The sequence below is a fragment of the Scomber scombrus genome, chromosome 8 (assembly GCF_963691925.1).
Source record: "Scomber scombrus chromosome 8, fScoSco1.1, whole genome shotgun sequence".
NCBI lineage: Eukaryota > Metazoa > Chordata > Actinopteri > Scombriformes > Scombridae > Scomber > Scomber scombrus.
The window spans coordinates 32,440,768-32,459,123 of NC_084977.1; the positions used below are offsets into that span (position 1 = coordinate 32,440,768).

The 18,356-nt window shown below is 38.9% G+C and overlaps 1 protein-coding gene across 2 annotated transcripts in view; it reads left to right on the forward strand.

Moving 5' to 3' along the window:
- LOC133985184 (sterile alpha motif domain-containing protein 9) overlaps positions 1-17,857 on the forward strand; it is a 30,153-nt gene extending 12,296 nt beyond the window's left edge. The window contains exons 1-4 of one of the 2 annotated variants that reach the window (XM_062424779.1): positions 8,898-8,965; positions 12,233-12,947; positions 13,133-13,415; positions 14,226-17,857. In XM_062424779.1, the coding sequence (XP_062280763.1) occupies positions 12,243-12,947; positions 13,133-13,415; positions 14,226-17,857 (4,620 nt within the window). In that variant the 5' untranslated portion in view covers positions 8,898-8,965; positions 12,233-12,242. Of the gene's footprint in view, positions 1-8,897; positions 8,966-12,232; positions 12,948-13,132; positions 13,416-14,225 lie in introns of those variants that run through there. The other variant, XM_062424778.1, reaches the window with a different exon arrangement.
- Positions 17,858-18,356: the final 499 nt, after the last annotated feature.

Below are 18,356 nucleotides of genomic sequence, written 5' to 3' on the forward strand. Positions count from 1 at the left end.
CATAGTGACACAACTTCTGCTGAAAGTGAAGAGGACACAGAGGAGTCGGAGTCACCGTCCAAAACTAAAGAAAAAAGAAGGAAGAAGAAGAAGAAGAAAAAAGGCTGTTGTCACGTTCGTTTAGATTTACATTTACCAATATGCATTGACTAGTCATTCTCATAGTGACAGACAAACATTAGAACAAGGCTCACAGTTCATTTAAAAAATAAGTACATTGATTTTTAATAGAGTAAAATTAAATTAACGTGTGTTGAATACTCATAAAGCAATTTTTAAAAAAGAAGCAATGATTGATATGTAATATTTTTAAACCTGCATCCTTTTTAAATCCATGTGTGCCTGCCAGCAGACTTCTTCTTCCCTTCTTTTGTTAGTCGCACACAACATAAACTCAAGAGTGTGTGAGTTTATTAGCCCTGAACTTAAAAGTACAGCTGAAGCTAATGGGAATGCCTTGAGATGGTAGATGATAAGTCGGAGGATCAAGTCAATAGGATTCATCCTCTGAGTAACATAAATACACAAAATGTCAAAGCAATCCATCCAACAGTTGAGATATTTCTGTTTGGACCGATGTGGTTGACTGACCCACAGACAGATAGATACTGCCATAAAATAAAACCAACAAATATAGTGTGTCCTTTTAGCTCAAAAGACAAATTGATAATTCATTAAATTCATCAAAACCATAGACTGTATATAAGAAATGGACCTGGTCAGCGCCATCTTGAAAATTTCCGGTGCATGCTGGGAAAAATAAAAAAACGGATTCTACTTATATGGGCATCGGGAGGAGCATGAGGCGCCCTCCTGAACCTGTGAACCAATCAACCTGTCAATAACGACGTAGCCACGCCCTAATGCATACCCTGCTTTATCGTCACATATAAAATCAGGGAGGCCAAAATGTCCCAAATGAACATCATACTGCATTGAAGAAGGCTTTAAACTAGCGATTGAGACCATAAACACATTTTGAAAACGTTTACTGAGGTTAGCAATCAAGTGAGAAGTTGGTGAATTCTCCATTGACTTGTATAGAGACGGAAGTCCTTTTGACACCAAAACGGTCGCCCCCTGGTGGCCTTTTGATAGAATGCAGTTTTAAATTACTTCCGCGTTGGCCTCATTGCAGAGGACCGGAACTCCCCGCCTGATCAAAACAAAGATAATTTCCAGTCAGCTTAAAGTCTTAAACTTTGAACAACCTCCTTTAGTTTACAGTGTTTTAATTGTGTTTGTTGTTATTTCATATTCAATAAAGCTGCAACATAGAAAACACTGATCAGACAATAAAATCATCATCACTATATTTTAGAATTAACATAAGGATTTCAGGAAATTGGTGATTATCATGATAATAACATTTATTGTACATTCTGCACTTATCTTAACTGAATCTTTAGAGTCATTATTCATTCTGCACTTTACTTTATTTCTGTCGTTGTTCTCATCATTTCAGTTTCTTTTAAAATGTTGTATTTGTTTTTTACTTATATTTTTCATCTGTTTTGAATGTCTCATGGTGTATTTTGTAAATGTGTTTGTCCTTCTGTAAATCTGCCTTGTTGTTTTCCAAAAGTATGGAGAAATGTTCATATTTGAATTTGATTCTTTTAAAATGACTTTTACAATAAAATGTTTTCAGACATTTCAGGCTGAGAATGTTCCTGAGATCTCAGAATTTCTTTATAAATCAAATTTGGAGAAATGTGTGAAATAATGAAAAATAAATCTTTAATATTTACATTGATGGGATGTTTCAGACCTAAAAAACAAACAGACATGCATTTGGTTTAAATATTTTACTCTCTTTAAAAATGTAGCTTCAATGTAGAGCTGGAACAGAGTAGAGGTCATATAATGATATAGAATAGGGTTTTTGTTTAGTTTTTTTTCCGAACTTTGAGCTTGTTATGGGGAACTGTATGGCATTACAGTCACTTGGTATGACTAAACTGACTGTATATTGGGCCACTGTCAAAAGGATCTGTTCAGCTCTGCTGCCATCTGCTGGATGATTCCCATCAGTGCAGTGCATCAGGTCAGTGTGGACATTAAGAAGGCTGAGTTAAGATGGCTCACACAGTCACAACACATTGTTAACTCTCTGAAAATCAAAGCTTGGCATTTAACTAAATGTTTGTATTTTGTTCACCTGTTGCTCAGAGCCTTATTGTTTTGTTACAAAGTCTGTATACAGACTGACAGTAGGCTTGCTGTTTGGTTAGCTAACTGTTAAAACATTACAATGCAGCATACCTGTATAGCCGAGTGCCTTAAAATCAAAAGAGCAGTGGTTAGAGTCTGGTGTTGGACCTTTATTGACCCCTACACCCCACACCCACATTTTCAGTGCTTCCAACGCCCATGGTCATTACAAAACATGAAATTTGACTGTGTTCAACTTAGTGTTGTGCGATATGATGATATACAGTCATGGCCAAAAATATTGGCACCCATGAATTTGACGCTAAGGTAGGAGTATACTGCTGACACAAAGGCATAAAAAAGCCAAACTTGAGTTTTCCAAAACATACGTGATGAAGCCAAAATCCTTCTGAAAGAATGTACTATGGACAGATGAGACCAAAATAGAGCTTTTTGATAAAGTACATCATGCAGCTTTAAAATGAACTTGAAGAAACTATTAAACATTTAAACATTTAAAACATATATCCCAACCCTAGTTCAACTCCAATATTATTCATACAGCTTAGTATATTATCTTTATAAACAGGCCAACAAGGGGGGACAACTGGGACAATCAGTTGTCCCGAGCCCTGGGCCTGGATCATCAAACATCAGTTGCACCGAAAACAAAGAAAAAAGAAAAAGAGAAGATGATGATAGACGTCCAAAGTATGACAATTAAACATACAGTAGTCACTAACATTTCCAGCCTTCAACCTGCTTTAATTTTAACGTCTATTAGTTTGTATAAAAGCCTGACACAACACGTCCTCTCTGACAGAAACTGTTGAGTCTGGTAGCTGAGTCACAGAGGAGGAGAGGTAGAGAGGAGGAGAGGTAGAGAGGAGGAGACATAGAAAAGAGGAGAGATAGAGAGGAGGAGAGATAAAGAGGAGGAGAGATAGAGGAGGAGAGATAGAGAGGAGGAGAGGTAGAGAGGAGGAGACATAGAAAGGAGGAGAGATAGAGAGGAGGAGAGATAAAGAGGAGGAGAGATAGAGGAGGAGAGATAGAGAGGAGGAGAGGTAGAGAGGAGGAGAGGTAGAGAGGAGGAGAGGTAGAGAGGAGGAGAGATAGAGAGGAGAGGTAGAGAGGAGGAGACAGAGAGGAGGAGAGGTAGAGAGGAGGAGACAGAGAGGAGGAGAGGTAGAGAGGAGGAGAGATAGAGAGGAGGAGACATAGAGAGGAGGAGAGGTAGAGAGGAGGAGAGATAGAGAGGAGGAGACAGAGAGGAGGAGACATAGAGGAGGAGGAGAGAGTCAGTCTTTAGATGAGAGGGAGGGATAAGAAGTGATAAGACGAATCAAAGACACGAGGAGAGAGAGATCAGCAAGTGGAGGTGTTGCTTTGGACATTATTACTGAGGTAAATGTACTAAACAGTTAAAGGTCTTAACAAAAATCATTCTGCAGTGATATCAATTCATTGATGATCAAAATTTAATTCAAGTTTAATAATGAACGCAAATTTTATATGGAGGCACTGTGTGTGTGTGTGTGTGTGTGTGTGTGTTTGTGTACTGTACATATTATTATCATTGTTGTTTATTTTCGTTATTGCTGAGATTGTTGGGGGATGTTTCTATGTAGTGTTTGTTTTCATCTTGGAAAAATTAATAAGAGCATTGAAAAAAAAAAGAACAAACTAAAACTCTCCTTTTAGTACTAATCTGATATTATGTTTATTAGGCTAATCAACATCTAATTGCTTCAGCGTAATCAATGTTTAATTCTAAGTTGTAACTATATAAATCAAAGACTCAAACATCAGTGGGTGTGGTGTGAAGCAATTGTTCCAGGAAATGAAGTTCAGGGACTTTACAGGTAAACAGTCGGTTACTACACATCAGTCATTGAGCAGTGCGGTGTTCATTTCTCTGTTCATCATCCAACAGGAGAGATGGTCTGCAGTTGAAAACCAGCGTGAAGAAGAGTCTTAAGGACTTCAGTAGGTGAGAAATTCACTTTTTATGTAAAATTAATTCCTCTAAATCTCACATTTTGAATATTAACTGTATTTGATGAGTCATCTGTTGTCAGAAGCATTCATATGAAACCTGGACACCGTCCTCTTGGTTCTCTGACAAAAGGTTTTGGTAGAAATGACTGAGTGGGTGAAATGTAGGTAGATAGGCCACTATTTGTTGGTTTAAGAAGCAGTTCATCCAAAAAAAAAAAACAAACAACAACTTGTAACAACTTATTACACACCATAACATTTAAAATGTGTTTTAAATGTAATGAGCCCTGGTGTTCTGTAATGATTTACTGAGGGTCTACTGCAGGATTAATCTCATGTTTGGACTTTCACACATCAGCAGTGACAGTAATGAGGATCTGCTCTGACTCGTCCAGGTGTTCACATAAAATGGTTGTAATGCTGTCATTCAAACCGTATCCTGTATTTTAGGCTGTAAACTGTCACTGACGAGTACAAACTGGTATGAGGTATGAGTGTTTTTCATGAGAGGATTATATAAGGCTATAATGGAGAAGATATTTCAATTGATTAAAAACACATTAAAACCCTGATGGGACGTAATAATGGTGTACATTTTGCATAAGTTTGACTTTCTGAATACAAATTGTGGGGAAAAAAGCTGCAGAAAAATGACACACTTCATTTTTCTGGAAAATGACAAAGAGGCCTTGTTGACTTTCACTCTTAAAGAGTCCATAAAATCCACACTAATATCCTCAATGAGAGATTGTTTTACTCCCTTTCGTCTTACTGCCTTTGGGCAGTCAGCTTTTTGTGTGAAGACCCCAACTCAGTGGAACGCCCTACTTGATGCCATTAAGAACTGCAGCTCCAGTTGCAGCTTTAAAATGAACTTGAAGAAACTATTAAACATTTAAAACATATCTCCCAACCCTAGTTCAACTCCAATATTATTCTTAAAGCTTTGTATATTATCTTTATAACCAGGCCAACAAGGAGGGACAACGGGACAATCAGTTGTCCCGAGCCCTGGGCCTGGATCATCAAACATCAGTTGCACCGAAAACAAAGAAAAAAGAAAAAGAGAAGATGATGATAGACGTCCAAAGTATGACAATTAAACATACAGTAGTCACTAACATTTCCAGCCTTCAACCTGCTTTAATTTTAACGTCTATTAGTTTGTATAAAAGCCTGACACAACACGTCCTCTCTGACAGAAACTGTTGAGTCTGGTAGCTGAGTCACAGAGGAGAAGAGGTAGAGAGGAGGAGACACAGAGGAGGAGAGGTAGAGAGGAGGAGAGATAGAGAGGAGGAGAGAGCCAGCGTTTAGATGACAGGGAGGGGCTCTCTGCCCTCGGGAGAAGGAGGGAGATAGGATAGAGGATAGATCCCAACTGGGCTTGAGATCATCTTGTCCCGGGCACAGGCAAGATGATCAGACGGCCTCTTTATAACTTATAATAAGGAAGCATTAAACATGTTCATGAAAACTAAAATCAAATGAAGTGATAAGACGAATCAAAGGCACGAGGAAAGAGAGAGCAGCAAGTGGAGGTGTTGCTTTGGACATTATTACTGAGGTAAATGAAGCTAAACACAGTTAAAGGTCTTAACAAAAAAAGCATTCTGCATTAATATCAGTTCATTGATGATCATAATTAAATTCAAGTTTAATAACGCAAAATGTATATGGATGCACTGTTTGTGTGTGTGTATGTATGTGGGTATATACTGTACATAATATCATTGTTGTTTATTTTCCTTATTGCTGAGATTGTTGGGGGATGTTTCTATGTAGTGTTTGTTTTCATCTTGGAAAAATTAATAAACAGAGCATTGAAAAAAAAAAGAACAAACTAAAACTCTCCTTTCAGTAATAATCTGATATTATGTTTATTAGGCTAATCAACATCTAATTGCTTCAGCATAATCAATGTTTAATTCTATGGTGTAACTATATAAATCAAAGACTCAAACATCAGTGGGTGTGGTGTGAAGCAATTGTTCCAGGAAATGAAGTGCAGGGACTTTACAGATACAGTCGGTGATATAATTGTCACTAAGCAGTGCGGTGTTCATTTCTCTGTTCATCATCCAACAGGAGAGATGACCTGCAGTTGAAAACCAGCGTGAAGAAGAGTCTTAAGGACTTCAGTAGGTGAGAAGTTCACTTTTTATGTAAAATTAATTCCTCTAAATCTCACATTTTGAATATTAACTGTATTTGATGAGTCATCTGTTGTCAGAAGCATTCATATGAAACCTGGACACCGTCCTCTTGGTTCTCTGACAAAAGCTTTTGGTAGAAATGACTATGAGTGGGTGAAATGTAGGTAGATAGGCTACTATTTGTTGGTTTAAGAAGCAGTTCATCCAAAAAAACCAAAAAAAACCCAAACAAACAACAACATGTAACTTATTACACACCATAACATTTAAAATGTGTTTTAATGTAATGAGCCCTGGTGTTCTCTAATAACCTGCTGAGGGTCTACTGCAGCACTAATCTCATGTTTAAGAAAGGGCTTTCACACATGAGCAGTGACAGTAATGAGGATCTGCTCTGACTCGTCCAGGTGTTCACATAAAATGGTTGTACAAACATGCTGTCATTCAAACCGTATCCTGTATATCCGGCAGTAAACTGTCACTGACAAGTACAAACTGGTATGAGGTATGAGTGTTTTTCATGAGAGGATTCTATAAAGCTAGAATTGAGAAGATATTTCAATTGATTAAAAACACATTAAAACCCTGATGGGACGTAATAATGGTGTAAATTTTGCATAAGTGACTTTCTGAATACAAATTGTGGGAAGAAAAGGCTGCAGAAAAATTTACCATTTCATTTTTATGGAAAATGACAAAGAGGCCTTGTTGACTTTCACTCTTAAAGAGTCCATAAAAAAGTCAGCTTTTTGTGTGAAGACCCCAACTCAGTGGAACGCCCTACTTGATGCCATTAAGAACTGCAGCTCCAGTTGCAGCTTTAAAATGAACTTGAAGAAACTATTAAACATTTAAAACATATCTCCCAACCCTAGTTCAACTCCAATATTATTCATACAGCTTAGTATATTATCTTTATAACCAGGCCAACAAGGAGGGACAACGGGACAATCAGTTGTCCCGAGCCCTGGGCCTGGATCATTAAACATCAGTTGCACCGAAAACAAAGAAAAAAGAAAAAGAGAAGATGATGATAGACGTCCAAAGTATGACAATTAAACATACAGTAGTCACTAACATTTCCAGCCTTCAACCTGCTTTAATTTTAATGTCTATTAGTTTGTACAAAAGCCTGACACAACACGTCCTCTCTGACAGAAACTGTTGAGTCTGGTAGCTGAGTCACAGAGGAGGAGAGGTAGAGAGGAGGAGACATAGAGAGGAGGAGAGATAGAGAGGAGGAGAGGTAGAGAGGAGGAGAGATAGAGAGGAGGAGAGATAGAGAGGAGAAGAGATAGAGAGGAGGAGAGATAGAGAGGAGGAGAGGTAGAGAGGAGGAGAGATAGAGAGGAGGAGAGATAGAGAGGAGAAGAGATAGAGAGGAGGAGAGATAGAGAGGAGGAGAGGTAGAGAGGAGGAGAGATAGAGAGGAGGAGAGATAGAGAGGAGGAGAGATAGAGAGGAGGAGAGGTGGAGAGATAGAGAGGAGGAGACAGAGGAGGAGAGATAGAGAGGAGGAGAGATAGAGAGGAGGAGAGGTGGAGAGGTGGAGAGATAGAGAGGAGGAGACATAGAGGAGGAGAGATAGAGAGGAGAGGTAGAGATGAGGAGACAGAGGAGGAGAGATAGAGAGGAGGAGAGGTAGAGAGGAGGAGACACAGAGGAGGAGAGATAGAGAGGAGGAGACATAGAAAGGAGGAGAGATAGAGAGGAGGAGAGGTAGAGAGGAGGAGAGATAGAGAGGAGGAGATATAGAGAGGAGAAGAGATAGAGAGGAGGAGAGATAGAGAGGAGGAGAGGTAGAGAGGAGGAGAGATAGAGAGGAGGAGAGATAGAGAGGAGGAGAGATAGAGAGGAGGAGAGGTGGAGAGATAGAGAGGAGGAGACAGAGGAGGAGAGATAGAGAGGAGGAGAGGTAGAGAGGAGGAGACAGAGGAGGAGAGATAGAGAGGAGGAGAGGTAGAGAGGAGGAGACAGAGGAGGAGAGATAGAGAGGAGGAGAGATAGAGAGGAGGAGAGGTGGAGAGGTGGAGAGATAGAGAGGAGGAGAGATAGAGGAGGAGAGATAGAGAGGAGAGGTAGAGATGAGGAGACAGAGGAGGAGAGATAGAGAGGAGGAGAGGTAGAGAGGAGGAGACATAGAGGAGGAGACATAGAGAGGAGGAGAGAGCCAGCCTTTAGATGACAGGGAGGGGCTCTCTGCCCTCGGGAGAAGGAGGGAGATAGGATAGAGGATAGATCCCAACTGGGCTTGAGATCATCTTGTCCCGGGCACAGGCAAGATGATCAGACGGCCTCTTTATAACTATTAATAAGGAAGCATTAAACATGTTCATGCAAACTAAAATCAAATGAAGTGATAAACTAAAACTCTCCTTTCAGTACTTATCTGATATTATGTTTATTAGGCTAATCAACATCTAATTGCTTCAGCGTAATCAATGTTTAATTCTAAGTTGTAACTCAAACATCAGTGGGTGGGTGTGAAGCAATTGTTCCAGGAAATGAAGTTCAGGGACTTTACAGATACAGTCGGTTACTACATATCATTGTCACTAAGCAGTGCGGTGTTCATTTCTCTGTTCATCATCCAACAGGAGAGATGACCTGCAGTTGAAAACCAGCGTGAAGAAGAGTCTTAAGGACTTCAGTAGGTGAGAAATTCACTTTTTATGTAAAATGAATTCCTCTTAATCTCACATTTTAAGTAATAACTGTATTTGATGAGTCATCTGTTGTCAGAAGCATTCATATGAAACCTGGACACCGTCCTCTTGGTTCTCTGACAAAAGGTTTTGGTAAAATGACTGAGTGGGTGAAATGTAGGTAGATAGGCTACTATTTGTTGGTTTAAGAAGCAGTTCATCCAAAAAAACAAACAAACAACAACTTGTAACTTATTACACACCATAACTGGTGTTCTTTAATGATTTACTGAGGGTCTACTAGTTGCAGCTTTAAAATGAACTTGAAGACACTATTGTGTGAGTGCACGTGTAATGTACTGCTCTGTGTAATTATGTTTTTTTACTTGTTACCTGCCAAGGGACTGCAGATGTAAATTAGCTTTAAGCTAACTCTAGTACAACACATCAAATGACAACACTTATGTTTAATATTGTACATGGTCCTTTACAAATAAATGTATGTATGTATATAAAAATAAAAATATAAAAATAAGCTTATCATCAAGTCAAATTGAACTGACATATTGTAAGGACCATATCATGCTGGATGACAGCAGATCCATGTCAGTTCACAAAACATATGGGCCTATGTTTAAATTCAGGCACGACCTGACAGGTGAAACTTTATCTGATCTATTTGTTTGTGGTTATTAAAAAAATTATTAACTCCCCATGCAGTAGGGTTGAGAGGAAACAGTGGGGCGTCAACCCTCTCACAGTAGTTGAAGATGAAGATTCATGTTTTCATGTTAACACTACTATTTCCCCATCCACAATGATAATGCCTAATAATTGAAAAAATCATTTTCTTTAATAAACATTTAGTTCATTTGTTGTTGTATTTGGCTTTTGGCGAGGGATTTACATTTAAATACCATGATGTGTGAAAAAATATTAGCTTTTTGTACAGGAACAGATCCAGCTTCCCTATAATCAGCAGAAAGAGACTGGTTGAAGCAGTGCTCTTGTCTGTATTGGATTATATATTATAGAGATGTTATTTATAGACAAGTGGCAGACTCTACATTACATCACTTACATTACATCAAATGAATGGCTACACATGTTCAGGGGAAACTTTAGGTGGTAAAAAAAACAGATGTTAAATTTTAACTTTTATAACTGTAACGACTGTAATTGTTCAGTTGGACACAAACTGAACAACGAGCCCTGAACAAAACTGCTTGGTGTAAATACATGTTCACACATTAGCTTCCACTTAGCTGACAAGCTATGAAAGTAGCTACATGGTTAGTTGGTTAGCTAATATGGCTAACAAGTATGGGCTTGTTGTCACAGAGAGTAAAAGATGGGGACATTGTTTATTTACTTCCCAGCATTACAGGTATAAACTTGGTCACAACGCAGCTTGAAATAAACACTGAACAGACTCAGTCCACCACCACACCATCTGCCAAGCTGCTCTGATGCTAACCTCTCAGTCTGCTACATTACTGACTGTACTGAAAAACTGTAGCTGCTAACATAGCTAACATGTGATAAGCATCAGTAACTTGGCGGCGGTTGTCAGGGATGGACTTAATGCTATATAACAGTGTTTCCCATTAATTATATAGACTGTGGCGGCCCACCATAGTCCAATTTCTGCCTCCACAGTCTCACAGTGGGTTGAACATTCTGTACACTCTGCAAAACGTTACGCTGTTTTAGCGCTGAGCGGTATATTGAGTTTTTAAGACATATCAACTTATTTTCAAACGAGATATAGGATGAGACGTAATCTTCTTTTGTGCGGATTATATTATTAAATTACTGAATGAAGTTGTGACAACTTTCTACCGTCTGTGTCTCTGCTGCACGGAGGATTCAGCTCTGCAGAGCTGAGAGAGAGGAGAGGAGCAGCTAACATTAGCCTCTGCTGCGGTTTGCTGTCACTTCTCTTCGCGGTTGCTCTCCTCTGCTCTCAGAGAGTCTGTTCACCTCCACTCAACCCTGCAGCTCAGCATCAAACCTCTGAATGTGAAACACCTGCGTGCTGTTTAAAACACAGCAGCAGCTTTATGCTGCTTTAGTTGCTTCACTTTAATTAGTCTTAATGAGAGATCTTCTTTATTTCCATCCGTACAATAAAACAACTCCGTTCCTGATCCTCTTCTAAGACATCTGGAAGTTGAGTCTTTTTATTGATAAGCAGAACGTTAGTTTAGTTATTTGAAGAAACACTGAAAAGGATATTTACTGAAACACAATTTTATATGTTTATAAGTAATTAACTAGTTGAACTTAGATAATCACTTCTGCTTTCTTTGTTTCACAGCCGAAATATGGGCATTGGCCTTTTTTGATGTTTGATTAGAACATTAAATGAACTGGTAAAATTTCTTGTGCTTTGTAGATGTGTCACCAGTTCAACCAGTAGTTAAATTACTGAAGCACTAAAAAAAATTCGAGATATATCCTCTTAATGTTGCTCTCAGAGTGCACCAGAATGATGTATTTGACTTTAAAATGTACAAAATTTTATACCAATATATCTCTGAAAGGCCCATATCAGCCGATAATATCGCCTGACCGAAATCAGTCGTGCTCTAGTATTTACTCAACTGCACTGTGAATGCATGTTTTTCTCACATTACAACTAAACAGTGCACTGAAATATGTTTCTGAAAACATTTTAAGTAAGAAATAGGCAATGCAGTAATAGTATCTTGATCAGCACTGCCTAGTTTGGCATTTTGATCTGACTTGTGAGCTTGATGCGATGCACTGGAGGGGCTCATTTGCATAAAGTTTGACTTGTGATAATGCAAATTCTGACACAGCGAATGGTCTGTCCGCTCACCATTAAGTATCCATCATGCATCACACAGCCAGAGCTAGATAATTTCCTATGCAAAAAAATTCAAACTAAATTTGTCATGTCTGATAACACACTGCTGGTCCTAATAATAGGTCAAAATGTCATTTAGCATGTATACTGTGCTTCTATGGGTATGCTTACCCAAATATTCATACATTTTCATTTTGCTGTATTGTGTACTGTAACTCACCACTGCATTTGAACTAAATTTATTTTAATTATTCATGAACTAATTTAAAATCTTTACATATCAATTATAATTTAAAAACACATTAATATTCCTGAAAAGCCGATCTGGGTCACTGACATTTCTGACTTTTTTTTTTACTTTGTCATCTTCTTTCTTAAGGCAATATGTTGTCTTACTGTTCCTGTCACTCTTTTGATCTGTGACTCAACTGTTTCATTTTTAGTTGATCCAATATGAAACGCTCAACAACAAAGCCAACACCTGAATTTGAAAAATGGACGAAAGAAGATGTCCACCAATGGTTGATGACACAGGTCAAAGTTCATGAGCCTTGTGCAGACAAGTTAATTGAAGAGGAAGTGTCTGGAGATACTTTATTTCACTTTGAAAAGACAGACATCTTAGAGTTGGGAATAAAACACGGGCCTGCAGTCAAAATTACATCTTATCTAGAAAGGTTGAAGGAAGGATCACAACATGCGTCACAGTTCCCAGCATACGTGGAAAACTGGACAAAAGAGCAGGTGAACCAGTGGTTACTACAGCATGTGAAGATATACAACAAATATGCAGAACGCCTCCAAGAGGAAGACGTCTCTGGAGATTGCCTTGTTTGCTTTAAGAAACAAGATCTTCTGGATCTGGATGTGAAAAGTGGTCCTGCTGTAAAGATTCTGGGAGAACTACGTCTGTTGAATGAGAAACCAGAGCCGACACTGCAACCCATCCCTCACACCAGCACAGACCAACAAGCAACCCCGAAACCCACTCAACCTGAAGAAAGTCGGGCTAAGGCAATCACAACCCAACAACCTGACGAAATGGTGGGAAAAATGTCTGAAAACATTCATCTGCCATTCAAGAGAACTTCAGAAAAGGAGGAAATTCAGCAAACAAAGGCAAAGGTCTTGGTGTCCAAAAGGAAAGAAACTGTGACGGTAAGATTTCTGTTATATTCATGTCATTTATATTCAATACAATATGAACACAACAACAAAAGCCAGTGTATTTAGAGCATATAACGGCATAATGAACCTTCTGGATTTGTACTTTATATAGACAGTGATTTCTTTGTAATGCTCACATTAAATTAACATTAATTTACATCCCTTTCTTACCACAGACCGCAACCCTACCTGACATACCCAAGATCACTGTTGAGATTCAGAAAACCCTAGACAACCTTTTAAAGGAGGACCTAAAAAGGTTTCATTTCAGTTTACTACAATACACCAATTCCAAGCGCAAAGCTGTTCCTAAGGGTAAACTGGAAGGCAAGGACACCATGGATACTGCCAAGTTATTGACTGAACACTATGGAAGCAATGAGGCCTTACAGGTCACACTGGACGTTCTGAAAGAAATCTGTCAATGTGACCTCGCTTGTCATCTGGAAAAAAACATGGGTAAGACAACATTTAAACATATATACAAATTAAGTTTATAACTTGACCTTAAATATTTTGTAGTTGTAGTTTAAAATCTGCATTAGTTTGTGATGTTGTCTATCCTTTCATGTTGACACATACACACTCACTCATTTGATTAAATATAACTTAATTTGAGGTTAAACTAATGTTGTTAATGCTGAAGTGTTCAAATGACAACAGAATGTATTTGTAGTAACTTAACTGCACTTAGGATAACTGGTGATATTCCATATTTTTCTTACTGTCATTAAATCCCTTAAAAGACCAAACCCACTGAAACAATGCACTGATCCTACTAATAAAATGGCCTGTGTATGTAAAGCCTGATACATAACATAAATAATTACAGTCACATGATTGAGCCACATTGCTGCACTGGGTGACATGTTCTTCAATGACCATGAACACACACTGTAGTTCATTTTGACTCAGCCACACACACCTTCCTGCTGACAGAAATACTGACAAGAGCACCAAACATGGATTCATCCGCCCCTCAAAACAGTCCCAAACAAATGCACAATTTTATCCACTACAGTAGCCAGCTGGGAAATTACTGAGCCTGTTTTCAGCTTGGAGCTGAAAGTCTGAAACAGGGTGTGGAAGTCAGAAAGTATTGAAAGCGGTGAACTCATATATCCTTATCGTTGGTTTTGTTTGTTTTTTTCTTGGGATTTTCTGACAATAAGAAAAAATATAGAATAACGCCAAACTTACCCTTTAAAGTTCAATTTAGAGATGTTGTGTTTTTCTGATTAATATGTACATATTTTTCTTTTCATATAGGTCAACTGAAGCAGCAGTGTCATTCCAAAGAAGCTCTGAAGAAAGAAGCTAACCAGGGTGACAAACTTAAGAACTTGTTGACTTGTGGTGGGAACTCGCTGGACAACTATGACAGATTTGTTGTTGTTGTAAACAAAAGCAGTCCAGAACAAGTGCAGAACCTCCAGTTTCTGAGTAAGTTGAAATTGTTCTGTGTGTTAGATTATGACCCTGAGTCTGCTGCTAAAGGTGGACTGTGTCATTCATACACAGAATCAAGAGTGGCTAATAAGCACAACCCATCACAATATCGAGGGCAGACTGAAACAGTGATAAAGGATCTTAATCTCCGCAAACAGACCAGTTGGGTCTTCTGCAATGGCAGACATGACCTTCACAGTGACTCAAACAGAGAGTTAGATTTTAAGAACTGGCTGAGGAAATCTTGCAGAGATGTAGAGCAGTTGATTTCATTCATTTGCAACCCTGAAGTTCTCCTCCATGGAAGAAGTCTCATCATCTTCCTCCTACTTTCATCTGTGGACACTGAGAAAGACCCAATCTTTGACACCTACAGGTCCTTCTTGAAACACACTGAGGAGAAAAACATCATCACTATTTGTGATTCCGAGAGCACGTATGAGAAATGGAGGGAGCTGATACAAGACAAGTGTGACTGTGACATGGACCCACAATCCATATATGAGCTCACCCTCAGTGAGGTCAATGGGACTGTAATGGCACTTGGGCCTTTCAATCAGTCATCTGAAAGGCTGCTTCCCTCTTCAGGGTCCAGTGCTGTTGTTCTGAAACAGAAAGATGATGATTTAATGACAGCTTTGGACATTTTATGTCTGAATCATTGTGAAAACATCTACGATGAAAACAGTCAAGAGTTCTATGACTTCAGAATCAAAGTCGAGGAAGAATTCTACAGAGGAGGTAAAGTCAAATGGTGGAACTTCTACTTCTGTGACAAAGACACAGAAAAGCAATTCATCAAAAGAGACAAGTATGAAAATGTGGAGAAGATGATCAGGTCTCAGTGGAGAGATTCAAAAAATGCATGTGCTCTGCTTAACCTGTTCCACCATCCAGGCTGTGGCGGGACCACCTTAGCGATGCACGTGATGTGGGATCTCCGTCAAGAGTTCAGATGTGCTGTGCTGAAAGACAACACACTGCCAAACGATGAAGTTGCTGTTCAAGTTCTAAAACTAATGAAACTTGAAAGCGAGAAACCATCTCCAGTTTTGCTGTTAGTTGATAACTCAAAGGAAACCAAGAATCCTTATGATCTCGTAAATTCCATCCGTAAAGCCATAGATGATTTCTCCAATATGAATATGGATGATGTGCAAAACTGCAAAGTCATCATCCTTAACTGTGTCCGTTCACATAGCCCGAAGGAGCAATACAGACAAAACAATTCAACACAATGTCAGTACATTACTGCTTCATTGACACCAGAAGAACAGAAGGAGTTTGAAAAGAAACTTAAAAAGCTCGAAGAAAGTCATGAAAAGCCTGAAAACTTTTATAGTTTCATGATCATGAAGAGCAATTTTGACACAGATTATGTAGACGATCTTGCTCGTAACACACTGGAGAGCTTTGATTTCAGCACAAAAGAGGCCCGGCTGTTTGCTTTTCTAGCATTACTGAACACCTATGTGGCAGAATCTGAAATCTCTCTCTCTCTGTGTGAGGATTTTCTTGGATTGAAGATGATACATTGGAGGGAGGACAGTGTACTGGACAGAATGAAGCCATATTCAAACTTCCTCATCATAGACAAAGATGAAGAGTGGGGCGGATACAAAGGCATCCGAATCCTTCACCACACCATAGCATCTGCCTGTCTGAAGGAGTTAGAGAGAAGTCGCTATTTAAAAGTAAGCGATATCTCTATGGAGATTCTTCACTGTGATCTGTTCTTCAGTGTTGGGGTTGTCAAAGACAGATTCATGCTCTCAATTCAACGAATGTTAATTGAAAGGCAGAGAAAGAAAAATGGAGATGAAAGAGAACCGTTTTCTCCTCTCATAGAGAAAATCCACAACCAGCAAGGGAGGCAAACTGTCCAAGAAATATTTGTGAAAGCATCATCCAGGTTTGAAACAAGTGCATCCATTCCCCAGGCACTGGCAAGATATCTGTACATCAATGAGCGTGACTTCCCAGAGGCTCTGAATTGGGCAGAAAAGGCCAAGAACATCAAGCAAAACCCATACACATTTGACACTGTTGGACAAGTGTACAAAAGCAATTTAAAATCCAACATCCACAGAGAAAAGCAGGAGGCAACACATAACCCAGAAGACTTAAACACAAACATTAAAATTGCAGATGATGCTATCAGAGCATTTAAAAGGGCTCAAGAGCTGGCAAGCACAGAGGATGAACCTGAGGAGGAAGCTGCTGATAATGTGTCAGATGACTATCCCAGAAGGTCATATAATGTTTATGGCTATGTGGGTGTGCTGGACATTGCTTTCCTGATCTTTGAGATTCTGGGCAGATTGCCATTCTTTGAGGAGAGTGATCCAATGAAGAAGAAGTACTTGCAGAGTTTTCTGCAGAGAGTGATCCCAATCACCAGCGTCCATAAGGATGACGATGAGATCAACAACAGATACGTGGAGATCATCAAAGAAAATGAGCCGTTCCTCATCAATTTAAAAACTGAAATAAAAGAAATGTTTGAACTGCTTGACTGTTATTTCACATATCTAAAAGGGAACAATTCAGAATTTGATTCAAAGAATCGTTGGACTGTCTGTGGTCATTTTAAAAAGTATGTGAATCTATTTTGCACTACACCAGAGGGAATCAAAACAGAACGACAAAAGGCTCCCAATCTCAATTTGAAAATTGATATTGAAGAACGAAGATTGTGTCTTGAGCGGAACCAAGCAGATACATTCGTAGGGATTCTTCAGCATTTGGACAAACATGCTGAAGAGATTGAGAGAGTCACAGAATGCTATGCATTCTTGCAACAACAACAACAATTTATCAACAAAAAACAAAAGACAAAGGAAACAATCAATTACATTTTGTCAAACATCGTTCTTTACCTTTTGAAACCAAAATCTAAACATGTGAAGGACTACAGCCACCTCTCTGATCTCCTTTTGAAAACTCTACAAGATGTAGGACTTCGGTATCCCTTCCCAGACCCATACTACCTGGCTCTGCTGTTACTCTGGCCAAGTCCAACTCAGGAAAACACAGAAATTGGAACATATGTGACTGCAATTCGAAACTCATCCCGCAGGCATCCATCAAAGTTGTTTCACAAGAGGAGCACTGTTGCCCATCTCTATCTGGGGAAAGAAAAGGGACTCAAAAGGTTCATTTCTAAACCCCAACTTGATGACAATTTTAAAAGGATGCGCCGTGATACCTTGGCACAACTTTGGCGGAATGGAGACATATTTAAAGACAAAGCAATTATCAACTGTCTTCAACGAGTCAGCGGAACCATTGACCAAGGAGAGTTGTTTGCAAATTATGGAAAACTGAAAGTCCCTGTGCGTCCTGCTCTTATTGATGGAATAAGAACTGGTTTCAGCACAGAGAAGGTTTCTTTCTACCTTGGGTTTGCAATTGATGGACCCCTTGCATATGATATTCAACTTGAAAACTAGGGCACTAAATAGAGACGTGCAAACAGAGCAGCAAATGATGACCGTGACAGGCAGGAAAGGTAAATGTTATAGGTCAATTCCTGTACATTCATTTGATACATATGATTCCTCTACTGCTGTATGTGTATATACTGTACATATGTTCAGATATTGTGTTCATCTCAGCTTTTGTAAACTTTGTAATTTTTTAAGACATTTTTTGGGGGATTTTTACTTTTTGTGTTGTCGTCAGATATTTTTTCTGTTACGCTGTAAATTGTTGTGTTAACAGTAGTCACAGTGAAACATTGACCAGTCACCTGCTACAGTATCATGGAGTGCACAAGAGCCCTGTTTGAGAACCACTGGTCTAGTTCTCAGTACTTTTGTTTATATTTGAGTGTAAATAATGATGATGAAAAGGTGACAAAAATGATTCATATTCAGTTATACTGTGAGGAATGTGTTTGATTACCTTAGATGTTATTTCAGAGATGTACATTTGTATATGTTTTAAGCT